The 15,445-nt window shown below is 38.6% G+C and overlaps 1 protein-coding gene across 2 annotated transcripts in view; it reads right to left on the bottom strand.

Moving 5' to 3' along the window:
* Positions 1-15,445, bottom strand: part of LOC126972349 (dimethyladenosine transferase 2, mitochondrial) — a 22,033-nt gene extending 6,588 nt beyond the window's left edge. The window contains exons 1-4 of one of the 2 annotated variants that reach the window (XM_050819034.1): positions 14,891-15,445; positions 14,564-14,705; positions 13,839-13,978; positions 13,169-13,318 (exon numbers count right to left, since the gene is read on the bottom strand). In XM_050819034.1, coding sequence (XP_050674991.1) covers positions 13,169-13,318; positions 13,839-13,978; positions 14,564-14,705; positions 14,891-15,325 — 867 coding nt within the window. In that variant the 5' untranslated portion in view covers positions 15,326-15,445. The remainder of the gene's footprint in view (positions 1-13,168; positions 13,319-13,838; positions 13,979-14,563; positions 14,706-14,890) is intronic. The other variant, XM_050819035.1, reaches the window with a different exon arrangement.

Here is a 15,445-nt window from a genome sequence, read left to right as displayed (position 1 = left end):
ATGACGTCGTAAATCGTTGCCATATTCTACTGTGAGCACTGGCGTTTTCGAGGTAAGGTACTCGCAGTACTTTGATCACGTGATCAGTCAAAACCACTCGAGTGCCTAACGTTTTATAAACAATACATACAGTTTAATCCCAAATAATTTTAATTTGACAGTACTCCAACAGCAGTTTTAATTTTTAATGAACTAGAAAACTTTAATATACTCATTTGAATGCTGCGTCAAAAAATACGCCTGACAGTGTATGGGATTGCGTTCCGTTTTAAATAGTAGGTAACCAGTATAACTGGCTATAAAGGAACGGCTTCACAGTATAATAAATTGACGTCACACTGTACAGTGGTCGCAGTGCATATCGGAACATACCCTAAGTGATTTCTTCAGAGTAAACAATACAAAAAAATTGGGGAGAACTGTCAGTATTCCGTCACAGAGGGGTATGTTATTCTAGGTTTATATTTCAACACGAAAGCTAAGAAACGAAGGAAATAGAATGGTATATCTAGAGGTAGCTATAGAGAAACAGTTGCGCACTAAAAGGTAATATTCGCATTCGTCCTAAACATTATAAGATTTTTTTTATGACAATAAGGGATAAGGCGAGCAGGACGTTCAGCTGATGGTAATTGATACGCCCTGCCCATTACAATGCAGTGCCGCTCAGGATTCTTAAAAAAACCCATAAATTCTGAGCGGCACTACAACTGCGCTCGTCACCTTGAGACATAAGATGTTGAGTCTCATTTGCCCAGTAATTACACTAGCTACGGCGCCCCTTCAGACCGAAACACAGTGTTCGAAGTAAATCCATCGAACAGCATTATATTACAAATATTGCTTAGTAGATAAAATCAATTGTAATAAAACCATGAGTTGCCTTTAGTAAGGCAGTACGCGGGTGACCATTGATCGGGCCGGTCCTGGTTACCATTGACCATTACAGGACCGGCCCGAGTAACCATTGATCGCTCCGGTCCTAGTTACCATTAACCATTTGCCTATAGCCATTACAGGACTGGTCCGAGTAACCATTTTAACCAATTAATAGTAGAGATCCGCGAACTCACCAGTAGAACCATTAAATATAGTAATTTAGCAAGTATCATAGATAAGTTTAATACCTTAAGTAAATAAATACTTTCACCATAAACCAACATATATATCTACCCCTAAGTGCAACCCCTTTTCATGGTCCTTCGAGAATAGTTCGGTTCGCGAGTGTTAAGAGGTATTTTCGTGAATTCGAAGCAAACCAGTGACATAGTAAACAGTCTTGTGAGTGTAGTATAGTCCAAGAGCTGTCTTAAGAAGTTTATAAGGTCAGATCAATCCATTTTAATTAACTTTTTGTTTATTATAATTATGAACACCATGGAAAATCTTTTCTTGAACCAAACAGAGATATTTGACACTTTAACCAAATTATTAACTAACATTAAGAAAGATGGGTCCGGTAGAAAAAACTTAGACTACTGTAAAAGACGTTTGGAAATGTTAGAAAATTATTGGAGTGATTACCAGAATAACCACCGAGAAATGAACGATTTGGGTCAGTTGGAGCATGTTTATTTCACCAAAAACTGTTTTGATACAGCTGAAGAGCTGTACCTTACCATAAAAACGCACGCGTAAAACAAGTAAACCAGAAATTATGACACAGCCAGGCAGTAGCCGCCTGAGACCAGAGGTTGAAGCAGTACAATGACCTCCTTTGTCTGGCAACGAGAGTAAGCTGGACGAAATGATAAGAAGGCAAACCATAAACTTTAGAGCTTTTCAAATTCAAATTCAAAAACACTTTATTCATGTAGGTCACAAAAATGACACTTATGAATGTCAAAAAAAATATATAAATATTGTTTCTTATTGAATTTACCGCTACTTCGTAAAGGGTTGAGTTAATGAGAAGAAGTAGCAAGAAACTCATTGCCACTCTTTTAAGTCAAGATTTACATTTTAGTTGTTTTACAAATCATTTCAATTACAATATATGCAAAGTGACGCAACAAAAATACTCAAAAGTCAAAAACTGAAAGGCTTACATGAGTAAGTCAAAAAAAGAAAAAAAAAGTAAATTAATACTTATAAACACAAGAGTTATTGAGTATAGTAGATGCATCAATCCACACATACCGTAAATAAATAGAGGCATTATGTGAGCATTTCATAAAATAAAATATATAATAACTTTAACGGAAATAATAATAAAAAAAACACATCAAGCAGACCTCCCGGTAACAAGATCATCCAGCCCCCACGAGTAGCACCCGTTCACGAGCATGACGCATGGACCAGCCATCGCCTCCCTCGACCATATTTTAGGGAAGGGAACGACCCGCCCCACGTCGCCGCCACAAGCAGAGGCATTTAAGCGAGCATGACGATACCTGCCACGAGAAATCTACCGAATAACAAAACAATTCAAGTTCATCAACATATTATGCAATACTTACTAAATGCCTCTACTTACAATTTTGTTTCAAATTACATAACTCATGATAATGATTATTAAAATTGATTAAAAAACAGAAACAATATTAATATTTAAATTATATAACTATAATGACATTTATCAAACTAACACAGACATGTAACAGCCCAGCAGCTCAGTCCCAAGGGTTCTTTAGATCCAGATATTCAGATATTTTATAGTACCCTTTTGTATACAACTTTTTCTTTAGCACTGATTTATATCCATTTAAAGGTTATGAATGTCAATAGGGACCTTATTATAAAAACGTATACACAGAGCTCTGAATGAAGTTGTGACTTTTTGGAGTCGACTTACATGAACAGCAAGCCTATCCCTATTTCTAGTATTGACATTATGAGTGTCACTAATTTTTTTAAACGAATTTATATTTTTTTTACGTAAACAAGGTTTTCATATATGTATTGCGATGTCAAAGTCAAAACTTTTATTTCCTTAAATTTTTCCCTTAGTGACACTCTTGGTCCTAATTTATAGATGGCACGAATAGCTCGCTTCTGCAGTGTGAAAATGGTGTTAACATCGGCAGCATGTCCCCAAAGTAAAATACCGTATGTCATCAGACTATGAAAATAGCTGAAGTAGACCAACCTCGCGGTATTTTCATCCGTAAGTTGCCGAATTTTTTTAACTGCGTATGCTGCAGAACTAAGCTTTTTCGCCAAATTCATAATATGAGGACCCCACTGAAGTTTGGTATCTAAGTTAATCCCTAAAAATACAGTTGTATCTACAGGTTTCAACTCATCGTCTTTTACTAAAATATTTGTGTCAAGCTGTCTAACATTAGGCAGGGAAAATTTAATACATTTGGTTTTTTTTTTTCATTAAGAAGGAGATTATTCGTTGTGAACCATTCCACTACTTTGGAGATATCGAGAGAGTATCATCTGCAAACAATACTATCTCATGTTTATTTTGTACAAAGTTTGGTAAATCATTTATATATACAAGGAATAGGAATGGCCCAAGAATCGAACCCTGTGGAACGCCCATGGTAATGGAAGATCCAGCTGACCTCTTACTGTTCACTTCAACCATCTGAAACCTGTTGCTCAAATAAGACTTCAGAAGGCCAAGTGCTTCTCCCTTGATACCATAGTGATGTAGTTTCCTGATTAAGATTTCATGATGAACACAGTCAAATGCCTTGGATAAATCACAGAAAATGCCAACGGCATCCTGACAATTATCCCAGGCTTCAAAAATTTGCTGAATAAGCTCAACACCAGCATCTGTTGTTGAGCAACCCCTTTCATGAGAACAATAGGGAATATTGAAATAGACCAGATGCAGAGTAAGTGGGAATTTGCAGATGCCTTTAAGTCCTTGCAATCTCGATGGAGTATTATTGATAGTCTTCATTGGGAAATAGAAGGGGAGAATGGGGAAGATATGTGGTACCAAAATGAATTTAATAGGTATGAAAAAATATACAATGATATGAAAAAGACCATAAGCACTAAAATGTGGTCGGAGTCGCATCGGGAAAGATCGACGCCACAAATGGAGATCCCAACTTTTAATGGAAATTACTACGACTGGGTCGCATTTAAAGATTTGTTTACCGAAGCTATTCACAAAAATGCTTCCATATCTACTGCGCAAAAAATGCAATTTTTAAAAAGTAAGGTGATAGGAGAAGCAGAACGTCTTATACACCATTTAAGTATTAGTTCGGTTAATTATAGTGTATGCTGGGATATTCTTAACCATAGATTTAATAATGACAAGCTTATATTTACATCTCATATGAATATACTTTTTGGTCTACCATTAGGTAGGTAACATATTAATGTAACATCCATCTTTACATATGATGAAAAAGCTCCATGATATTACCAAGGAGTATCTTAATTCTATTAAAAACCTAGGAGTGGATATAACAACTTGGGATCCGCTGCTAGTTTATCTGTTAGCCCAAAAATTAGACAATGAATCCTTTGCAGAGTATATTAGTTTTGTGAAAAAACCCCGGGAATTACCCATACTTCAAGAATTTTTCGATTATTTAGAAGCAAAGTTTACTACGTTAGAAGGATCATCCCGTCGTAAGCAAGACCAGACCAGTCATCAAATGATAGTACAACCCCTATCACAAAATAACCATATCCGATCAGGCCAAAAATTCTCAATTAGAAATAATAATGTTAAGTCCAACGGCAATACTTTACACGTGTCGAGGTCATCGACTTGCATAGTGTGTAATGCTGAACATCGATTATGGCATTGCAATGCATTTCACAACATGCCTGACGACAAGAAGTTGGAAACAATTAGCAAATATCGGTATCGTTCAAATTGTTTAATTGACCATTTTAATAAAACATGTTATTCGGAAAAACGCTGTCGCATATGTTTAAAGAAACACAATAGTTTGTTGCACAATGCTATAATGAAACTGTGTCAACATTTGTCAGCAAAACCAGTTCATCGACCAGGCTATAGTTCCAGAACAAATGACAAAGGTTCCGGATCTAACTCCACACACGTGACCAGAGATGATTGGTCAGAGATACTTTTGGCCACCGCTTTGGTAAAGGTTACAGGAACCGATAGCACGCAACATACTATTCGAGCTTTGATTGATCAGGGATCACAGATTTCGTTAATAAACGAAAAAACCGCTCATATATTAGGATTGAAACGCAGTCAATGTAAAGGAAACATTTTCGGAGTAGGTGAAAAAGAAAATAACTGCAAAGGAATGATCAATATTGGGCTCAAGTCCTTATACAATGAATTTAATATGAGAACGAACGTATTAATCATGAATAATTTAATAAAAAATTTGCCTAATAATACTTTTACTAAACCCATGATGGTTTCTCATGTCATGATGGTCACTCACATGAGTTTTATGTAAGTCGTCCTGTTGATTTAATTCTTGGGGCGGATGTTTATTCAAATATTATATTGGAAGGCATTATAAAGAGCGAAAACTTACCTATCGCTCAGCAAACACAGTTTGGCTGGCTGCTCTGTGGCAGCATGAATCCATTTTACAGATGTAATGTTGTACTACACACCGAGCAGACTGAAGACCTGTGTAAATTCTGGGAGGTAGAAGATATATCTCAACCAAATGAAATGACCAGTGAAGACCAAGATTGTATAAATTATTTTATAAGGACCACAAACAGATTGACAAATGGGAGATACGAAGTCCGCCTTCCATTTAAAAACGATTTTAAAGAAAAATTGGGTACAACCAAACCATTAGCCTTAGCCCAATTTCGGAGCTCAGAGAGAAAATTTGATAAGAATTTAGAATATAAGATGGAATACCATAAGTTTATTAATGATTATATAAACCTAAAACCATGCACTATATATCTACCACACCAGGGTTAACACCCTGGTGTGGTAGAATAATCTGATTTAGTAGACGTAATTTCGTGGTGGTGGATTCCGATCGGAGTTATCCGATATAAGGGTAGTATTTAATGCATCCATCCGTTCTTCGTTAGGTTACAGCCTCAATGACATCCTGTGTCGCGGTCCTAATCTACAACAAGACCTTTCCGAATTAATATTGAAATGGCGACAGTATAAATATGCTTACAGTGCCGACATCGAGAAAATGTACCGGCAGATGGATATAAATATTAATGACCAAAATTACCAAAAAATATTATGGAGGGATAGACCTAACCAAAAAATTAAAACCTATCAATTAACCACCGTCGCTTATGGAACCAAACCAGCACCATTTCTGGCAATGATGTGCTTAAAGAAGTTGGCAGAAGATGAAAGCGTGAATTTCCCAGAAGCTTCCCATGCACTAGAAAATCATTTCTATATGGACGATTACTGCGGGGGTAGTTTTTCACTAGAAAAAGCCCAAAAGTTAAAACAAGATTTAATAAAGTTATTGAATACCGCAGGATTTAACTTACGAAAATAGATATCAAACGAACCAACACTATTAGAAGATTTAGAGCCTGACCAATGTAATATGAATCCACTTGAATTTAAGCAGCATGAATCAACCAAAGCATTGGGACTAGGATGGAACCCACAAAAGGATAGATTTATTTTTCAATTTAAGATAAAATCAACTTCTGTAAATACCTAAAGATCGCTACTTTCTAATATTTCTAAGTTATTTGATCCATTAGGGTCGCTCACCCCCGTAAGCACAACTTAGAAAATTTTATTTCAAAAGATGTGGTTATCTAAATTAGATTGGGATTCAGAGCTTCCTCAAGCCTACGCATGTGTCATATATTGTAAAACAATAATAAGTAATAAAGTAAACATTACATTAATGGCCGCAAAGGCAAGACTGACAGCCGTGAGCAAAGTCGTGTCAATACCTAGATTAGAATTAATGGATGCTCACCTATTGGCAGCACTAATGTATAAAGTTCAAAATTGCTTTAAAAATTATTTTATAGACATACACTGCTGGGTAGATTCTACTGCTGTATTAGGGTGGATCCAAGGTGATCCCGCGCGGTGGAAACCACTTGATGCCAACTGAGTGAAAGCAATAACCACTTTAGTACCATCCAAGAATTGGAAATATGTTAAAACGAGTAATAACCCCGCGGATTGCGCAAGCCGGGGTATGACTGTGCAACAACTAAAACATCACTTGTTATGGTGGCAAGGCCCTAAATGGCTTTCTTCCATAAAAAATAACCAACAGGATTTAACCATTTATACAACCAAGCTAGAAGTTAAACCATCTAGTTTAAAGTTTATTAATCGCATTTTTGCATGGATATTAAGATTACCATCGTTTAACCATGCTCCTCATTCAAAAAGCTCATGAATTAACGTTTCATGGCGGAGCTAGACTCACATTGTCACACCTTAGGCAAATGGGAGATTTACCAACCTCAAGAGTGGATACCGAACACGCGTTTTATCATTGTGGTGTAGACTACACAGGGTTCGTTGACGTTAAAAGTAACAAAAGACGTGGAATAAAGACTACCAAGGGCTACATAGCGTTATTTATATGCATGGTCACCAAGGCTGTACATATCGAGCTTGTATCGGATCTAACCAGTGCAACCTTTTTAGCCACCCTTAATAGAATGCCGCAAGACGAGGAGCCCCACGTCACATGTATAGTGACAATGGAACTAATTTCGTGGGAGCTAATAGATTGTTACAAGAAATGTATGAAAAACTTCAAAAAGTATTCAGTGACAGCTTTCTGTCCGAAATATCTACACTGGGTATTGAATGGCATTTTAATGTTTCACTATGGCCAAATGCTGGCGGACTTTGGGAGCGTGCTGTTCGAAGCCTTAAATACCATTTGAAGAGAATTATTGGGAAACAAAAAATGACGTTCGAGGAGTACCCCACGATATTAGCAAGGATCGAATCGTGTTTGAATTCGAGACCTCTTTGTGCATTAAATGAAAACCCGGATGGCCTAGATTTTTTGACTCCAGCTCATTTTTTAATGGCCCGACCAGGCACCACTATCATAGAAACTGGTCAAGATGCTAGAACCAGGTGGCATTTGACTACTATCTTGTTTCAAGACTTATGGAAGAGATGGAAAACCGAATATTAAGTAGATATCCGGGGAATTCACTCCAACTTAAACGCCGTCCACCACCACCTTGAGACGTCGCAGCCGGCCTTGTGTTTCCTTACGGAGACGCAGATATCTCGACCTAGCGATACGTCATATTTAACGTACCCCGGGTACAAAATTGAGCATAATTTCATGCCTCATGTATGTGGTGGGTATGTGTGTACGTTAGGGAGGATATCTGCTGTCGCCGTCTCGGCAATTTTGAGGGTAGGGGCCTGTCTACTCTCTGGCTCCGCGTAGATTTAGAGGACCGCGTCCGCATCTATGCGTGTGTCTACAGGTCCCATAGTGGTAACGCAGAAACGGATCACCTCATGGGCTGCGTTCAAGCGGCATTTGATGACGTGCTTGCTCAGATCCCCTCCGCTGAAATCGTAGTCTTGGGTGATTTCAACGGGCACAATGCCGAATGGCTTGGATCACGTACCACAGACTACGCAGGGCGATCTGTGCATAATTTTGCATTGGCGTATGGTCTGTCCCAATTGGTTGAGTCGCCGACGCGGCTCCCGGATGTGGATAGCCACATGCGGTCCTTATTAGATCTTCTGCTGACTACACATCCCGATGGTTACCAGGTCTCTGTCGACGTCCCTCTCGGAACGTCCGACCATTGCCTGGTCAGGAGTGTAGTGCCTATCCGACGCCAACGTCGCAGACCACCAGCGACCCGCCGCGTTTGGCACTACAAGTCAGCAGATTGGGATAGGATGCGTTCCTTTTTTGCATCCTACCCTTGGGGCAGGGTTTGTTTCCCTTCGGATGATCCTAGTGCCTGCGCCGTTGCAGTAGCCGATGTGATACTGCAGGGCATGGATATTTTTATACCAAGCTCTGTAGTACCGATCGCTGGCAGATCACAGCCCTGGTTCGATGCGTCAGTTAAAGCAGCATCTGACTGCAAAAAACAGGCGTATCGAACTTGGGTTGCGGCGCTGGGCTCAAAGGATCCGAACTGCAAAGTTCTGAAGAGCTGAAGTACAGTTCCGACAGAAAACTGTTAGGCGAGCTCTGTTTTCGTTGGACGTCAGGAAGTCGAGCGGGCCGGATGGCATTTCTCCAATCGTGCTTAGAACGTGTGCCCCTGAGTTGACGCCGGTGCTAACGCGTTTATTCCGGCACTCTTATTCAAAAGGCGTAGTCCCTGATTCATGGAAGTCAGCCCTTGTCCATCCGATCCCAAAAAAAGGAGACAGTTCGGATCCGGCAAACTACAGGCCTATTGCGATTACCTCCCTACTCTCCAAAATCATGGAGAGCATAATTAACCGCCAGCTCTTGGTATACCTTGAGGGTCACCAGTTGATCAACGACCGGCAGAACGGCTTTCGCAATGGTCGGTCGACTGGCGATCTTCTGGTATACCTAACACATAGATGGGCGGCGGCTATTGAAAGCAAGGGGGAAGGCCTGGCAGTTGGTCTGGATATAGCGAAGGCCTTTGATCGTGTATGGCACAAGGCGCTCCTCGCAAAACTTCCATCATTTGGGCTTCCCGAGAGCTTATGCAAGTGGACCTCCAGCTTCCTCACTGGGCGCAGCATACAGGTCGTTATCGACGGTTATTGCTCGAATCCCAAGCCCGTGAACGCTGGAGTTCCCCAAGGCTGTGTGCTATCTCCCACGCTGTTTCTTCTGCATATCAATGATATGTTGGACACCGCCAACATGCATTGCTATGCAGACGACAGCACTGGTGATGCCGTATACACGGGCCATGCAGGTCTCTCTCGGGAAAACGTCGACCAGTGCCGGGAGAAACTTGTGTCTTCTATCGAGTCCTCTCTCGAGAAGGTCGCGGAATGGGGTAAGTTGAACCTTGTCTAATTTAACCCCCAGAAGACTCAAGTTTGCGCGTTTACCACTAAAAAAACCCCATTTGCCGTATCACCGCTCTTCGAGAACACTTCCCTTAAAGCCTCGCCTAGTATCGGAATACTGGGTCTCGAAATCTCGAGCAATTGCCAATTCCGTGGCCATCTGGAGGGCAAAGCCAAACTGGCTTCAAAGAAACTGGGCGTCATAAATAGAGCACGGCAATACTTCAAGCCGGCTCACATTCTAGCGCTCTACAAAGCGCAGGTCCGGCCTCACATGGAGTATTGCTGTCATCTCTGGTCTGGCGCACCCCAGTATCAGCTCGATCCATTTGACCGCGTGCAACGTAGAGCAGCTGGAATTGTCGGGGACCCAGTACTCTGTGAACGGCTGGATCATTTGGCGTTGCGTAGAGATGTCGCTTCATTGTGTGTTTTCTACCGCATCTATCACGGGGAGTGTTCCGAAGAGCTGTTCAACCTGATTCCTGCCGCCGAATTCCACCTTCGCACGACACGCCACAAGTTAGGATTTCATCCCCACCATCTGGATGTGTGGCGGTCCTCCACAGTGCGGTTTTCAAGGAGCTTTCTTCCTCGTACCACGAAGCTGTGGAATGAGCTTCCGTGTGCGGTGTTTCCGGGACGATACGACATGGGTACCTTCAAGAAAAGCGCGTACACCTTCCTTAAAGGCCGGCAACGCTCTTGTGATTCCTCTGGTGTTGCAGGAGAGTGTGGGCGGCGGTGATCACTTAACATCAGGTGACCCGTACGCTCGTTATCCGGTTAAAAAAGAATTATTAAAAAAGGTTATCCTCCAGAAATAAATGGATGGACATTAAAAAGAATGTCGAAATTGGGGATTTAGTAGTTATGCATGACGATAATGTTCCCGCGGGGAAATGGGCTATGGGAGTACAGCTGACCGTCAGCTGAGTGTCACTGAATTACCAAATATAAGTGATAGTGATCGTTTGCCAAACTTCGCGAATAGATGGCCGAGAGTCAATCGAAGTAACGTTCTGTACGAGGACACTTTAGTGTGACAATTGTATTTTTAAATTTATTGCAGTTTTAGTATAATTAGTTTTATTTAAGTATGTTTTGTACATTCGTTTTTTCTTACATTATTACTATTATTGTTGTTTAGCATAACCAATAGTTTTATAATTTAGAGATATTTTCATATAACCTGCTATTGTTAATTTTTCTTTTGTGCTCGGGAGTATGTTCGAAGTAAATCCATCGAACAGCATTATATTACAAATATTGCTTAGTAAATAAAATTAATTGTAATAAAACCATGAGTTGCAGTTAGTAAGGCAGTACGCGGGTGACTATTGATCGGGCCGGTCCTGGTTACCATTGACCATTACAGGACCGGCCCGAGTAATCATTTTAACCATTATTATTTATAACCAATGCATAGTAGAGATGCAGTACGCGAGTAACCATTGATCGGTCCAGTCCTAGTTACCATTAACCATTTGCCTATAACCATTACAGGACTGGTCCGAGTAACCATTTTAACCAATTAATAGTAGAGATCCGTGTACTCACCAGTAGAACCATTAAATATAGTAATTTAGCAAGTATCATAGATAAGTTTAATACCTTGAGTAAATAAATACTTTTACCATAAAACCAACATATATATCTACCTTTTCACACAGTAATGCTTACACATTACTGCTTCACGGCAGAAATAGGCGCCGCTGAAGATTGCCACTTCATGTAGCAATTCATATTCTAACAGCTTTAGGTTTATAAGCTTTCAAATATTTCGTCCATACCTTCCACAAGTGCGCGTGAATAACAAGTGCGAAGGGTGAAATCGGGTCTTTAGTAACTTTTCCTACTTACAACAAGTTTTGATGTTAGTAGAAAAAAATACTTATATATTGCAATCAGTTAGTAGTTAGGGATGACTAACAGTAACCATTTTGTTATTCATTTCGTCATCATCATCATCAGCTGGAAGATGTCCACTGCTGGACAAAGGCCTACCCCAAAGATTTCCACGACGATCGGTCCTGCGCTGGCCTCATCAAACGTATTCCGGCTATCTTATCAGATCGTCGGTGCATCTTATGGGTGGCCTACCAACACTGCGTCTTCCGGTACGTGGTCGCCATTTGCGGACTTTACTGCCCCAACGGCCATCTGTCTGTCGAACTATGTGCCCTGCTCACTGCCACTTTAGTTTCGCAATCATTTGGGCTATGTCGGTGACTGTGGTTCCTCTATGGATCTGCACATTTCTGATTCGATCTCGCAGGGAAACTCCGAGCATAGCCTTCTTCATTGCCCTCTGAGTGACCATGAGCTTTGAAATTTGAATTGAATCACTAATTAAAATTTGATGGTAGGCCTTCTGAGCTACTAATGTAGGTATAACTATGTTTAGGTGTCCTATGGACAAGCAAAGTACTGTTGAGTGCTTTCTTTTATATGCCACTCGCATACAAAAATGAATGCATTGCATACCTATTTTAAAGTATGTTTTTAAAAAAATGCAAAAATAATACTGGGAGTATTTTCTCTTGAGAGAGTGATACATTTGGAAGAAGAGGTGGTAATGCTCCAATTGACATTAAAAAATTATTCAAAAAAAAAAATGTGTCCTACTAATATCCTACTAATATTATAAATGTGAAAGTTTGTATGTCTGGATGTATGTTTGAACTTCTTTAACGCAAAATCTACTGAGTAGATTTTCATGAAACTTTACAATAATATAGCTTACACACCAGAATAACAAATAGGCTATAATTTATAAAACTATAGTGTGAATTACACAAAATATAAAAGAAGTGTGATTGTTACTAATGAATACAACTAGCGCCATCTCTTATCAACTGGCAAGGAAAAGATCAATACAATTTATATGGCAAAACAACGTTTGCCGGGTCAGCTAGTTGAGAATAAATGCATTTTAAGCCTACCTATTCCCATGTATTATTAACCTTCCCAAATTGGCAGTGCCCCAGGTCACTAGGCTTTTCAGATACATTAAAACCGAGTGTGCTGTATGGCACCATATTACCTCACCAAGTTCTGAAGCTTATTTTGTTTATAAGATGGTTTATTTTGCATGGTTTTGTAGCTTGTTTCAATTGTTTTCTGATACATACACTCAAAGCATCCAATTTATAAGCAATCTATTGATAGACGTAAACTAATATGCACATAAAATCATGTTGATCGGAGGCATACCATGCAAATCAGTTTCCTAGAACGCAAAGGTTAAATTTATAACGATTTGGCACATCTCACATTAACACTTACCAATGAGGGCTTTTTGTTGCTCTGTTGAACACTCCATGGCAAAAAATGTAATTTAGGCACTTTGGTTAAAATTTTAAAGGAGAATAATAATTGAAATAAAGATGGCACAGTTCTATGTTTGCCTAATTGAATTGAACTATCAGTGAGGAACTGAAAAAAAAACATTATAAATTATATAAAACAATATAAAATCATACATCTACCTTGCGAGATGATTTATCAAATAGCACTGTACACATGTAGTAATATAAACATCTTCCGACAGAAAGGTGTTAATACATCCAGATCTTTACGCAGCAACAATCTCGCACACTTACTAGTCGTGCCAGACTATAAGCTGTGAAAATCGGAGAGATCAGTAGACATAATGGGTCCATCTGTGTATAACAGGCTGGCGAACTCGATCAAGAAAGATTCAACTTCCACAACGGTGTTTAAGACACAACTTTACTCAGTGGAGGAGTTTTACAAGATGCCAGTTATTTGACTAGGTAACACATAAAAGTACACTTATTTTAGAATATATAAAATATAATATTTAATTTTAATTTTTAATTGAGTTATTTTTATTTTTTCACTTGTAACAATGGTGTTATTAATAAATAATTTGATTTGATATATTAAAAAATAACAATACAAAACTATTAGTAATCAATTAGCAACTCCTTACCTCATAATGATGTCCAGGCATTATAATAAATAAGTCTGGGTGTCCGATCTCATTTGTTGTGTTGTGAAAGACAATTGTATTAATTAGATGTTTTACAAAGGATAAGCCCGGCATGGCTCCTAATATTTTCAGTGTTTTACCTTGAACATTAAGTAATGTAAGTGTGAGTTATATTTTCAAATTTAATTTACATTTGAATACAAATCCCCAACTGTCCATCAATTTTGGAATGTAAAATAAATTAGTATATTTAATCAAATCAAATTAAAATCAGTTTGTTCATGTAGGTCACTTATGAATGAAAGGGTTGAGCTAATGAGAAGAAGTAGCAAGAAACTCATTGCCACTCTTTCACATCAAGATTTACATTTAAGTACATCAATTTACAAGTCATTTCAAATTACAATATAATATGTAAAATGATGCAACATACACACTCAAACATCAAAAAGTCAATGTCTTACATGAGTAAGTCAAAAAAGTAAATCCATACATATATATATACACAATAATTTTTAAGAATCTGAAACCGAGTCTCCGGCAACAGGATCATCCTGCCACCACAAGCAGCGCCCGTTCACAAGCATGACACATGAGACAGCCATCGCCAACCATATTTTAGGGAAGGGGACGACCCGTCCCATGTCGCTGACAATAATACCATTTATCACTTAAAATTGTTGTGCTATATTTGTTTGAGGTACATAAAACTAACACATACTTACTAGGGCTTTGAGATGCTAAGTCACCAAGTAGCTCTTGTATCCTTGTACCTTCATCCATCTTATCCATGAATGCTAATTTCCACATACCGAAAAAATCCGCTATTTTGTAATTGATTCTTCCTGGATATTTTTTTTGCAATTCCTAAAACGAAGTTTTGTTATTGGCATGGCTTGTTGGAAATGGAATGGTCCATTATATTAATATTAAGAAAATACTAGAAATCTGAGATGTTATTCACTTACAGGACATTTAGATGCAAGTTCACTTGTTTAAGAATAAACAAAACTTAGAGATTTAAAGTTATCAAGCATAATTGGTTAGCTTACACAGAGAAAGGGATCAAAATATTTGGCATGTTCATAGAGATATACAGGATTTTCTTGGCACTGCAGAATTTCTTCTGTCAAAAATCCAAATCCAGGGTTTACTTCAACTATAGGTGCATTCTTATCAAAGTGGCATTTAACAGTATCGCAAATAAGTTTAGCAGACTTTTTGTTTATCATGTACATGGTTTCTGGTGTTTTGTACCTTTTTAATAAATTCTTAGGTATTCTATCTATTAAATCCTTGTAATCATCATTGTTGTATAAGAATTTCAATACATCTTGCGATATTTTAGGGTTGTTTTCGTCTCTCAACTCGGCGGATGCTTTGTGGCGAAACCTTATCCAAAATCCTATGGTTTTACTTCTACGCAAAAATGTTTTATTCATTATTTTATTGAGATGATATATTTTTAAACCAGAAAACAACTGCATTTTTTATAGGCCTTATATTATTTTAAGAAAATTTCCATAACCCTTATTTTAAAAAAAATATTCAGTCTCGGAGACACAATCCAAAACAATAATTCCGCATTCGGATTTCGGCCTTCAGCC

The sequence above is a fragment of the Leptidea sinapis genome, chromosome 26, assembly GCF_905404315.1.
Source record: "Leptidea sinapis chromosome 26, ilLepSina1.1, whole genome shotgun sequence".
Classification (NCBI taxonomy): domain Eukaryota; kingdom Metazoa; phylum Arthropoda; class Insecta; order Lepidoptera; family Pieridae; genus Leptidea; species Leptidea sinapis.
The sequence above is the reverse complement of the archived record's forward strand: the minus strand, read 5'-3'. Positions and strand labels throughout refer to the sequence as shown.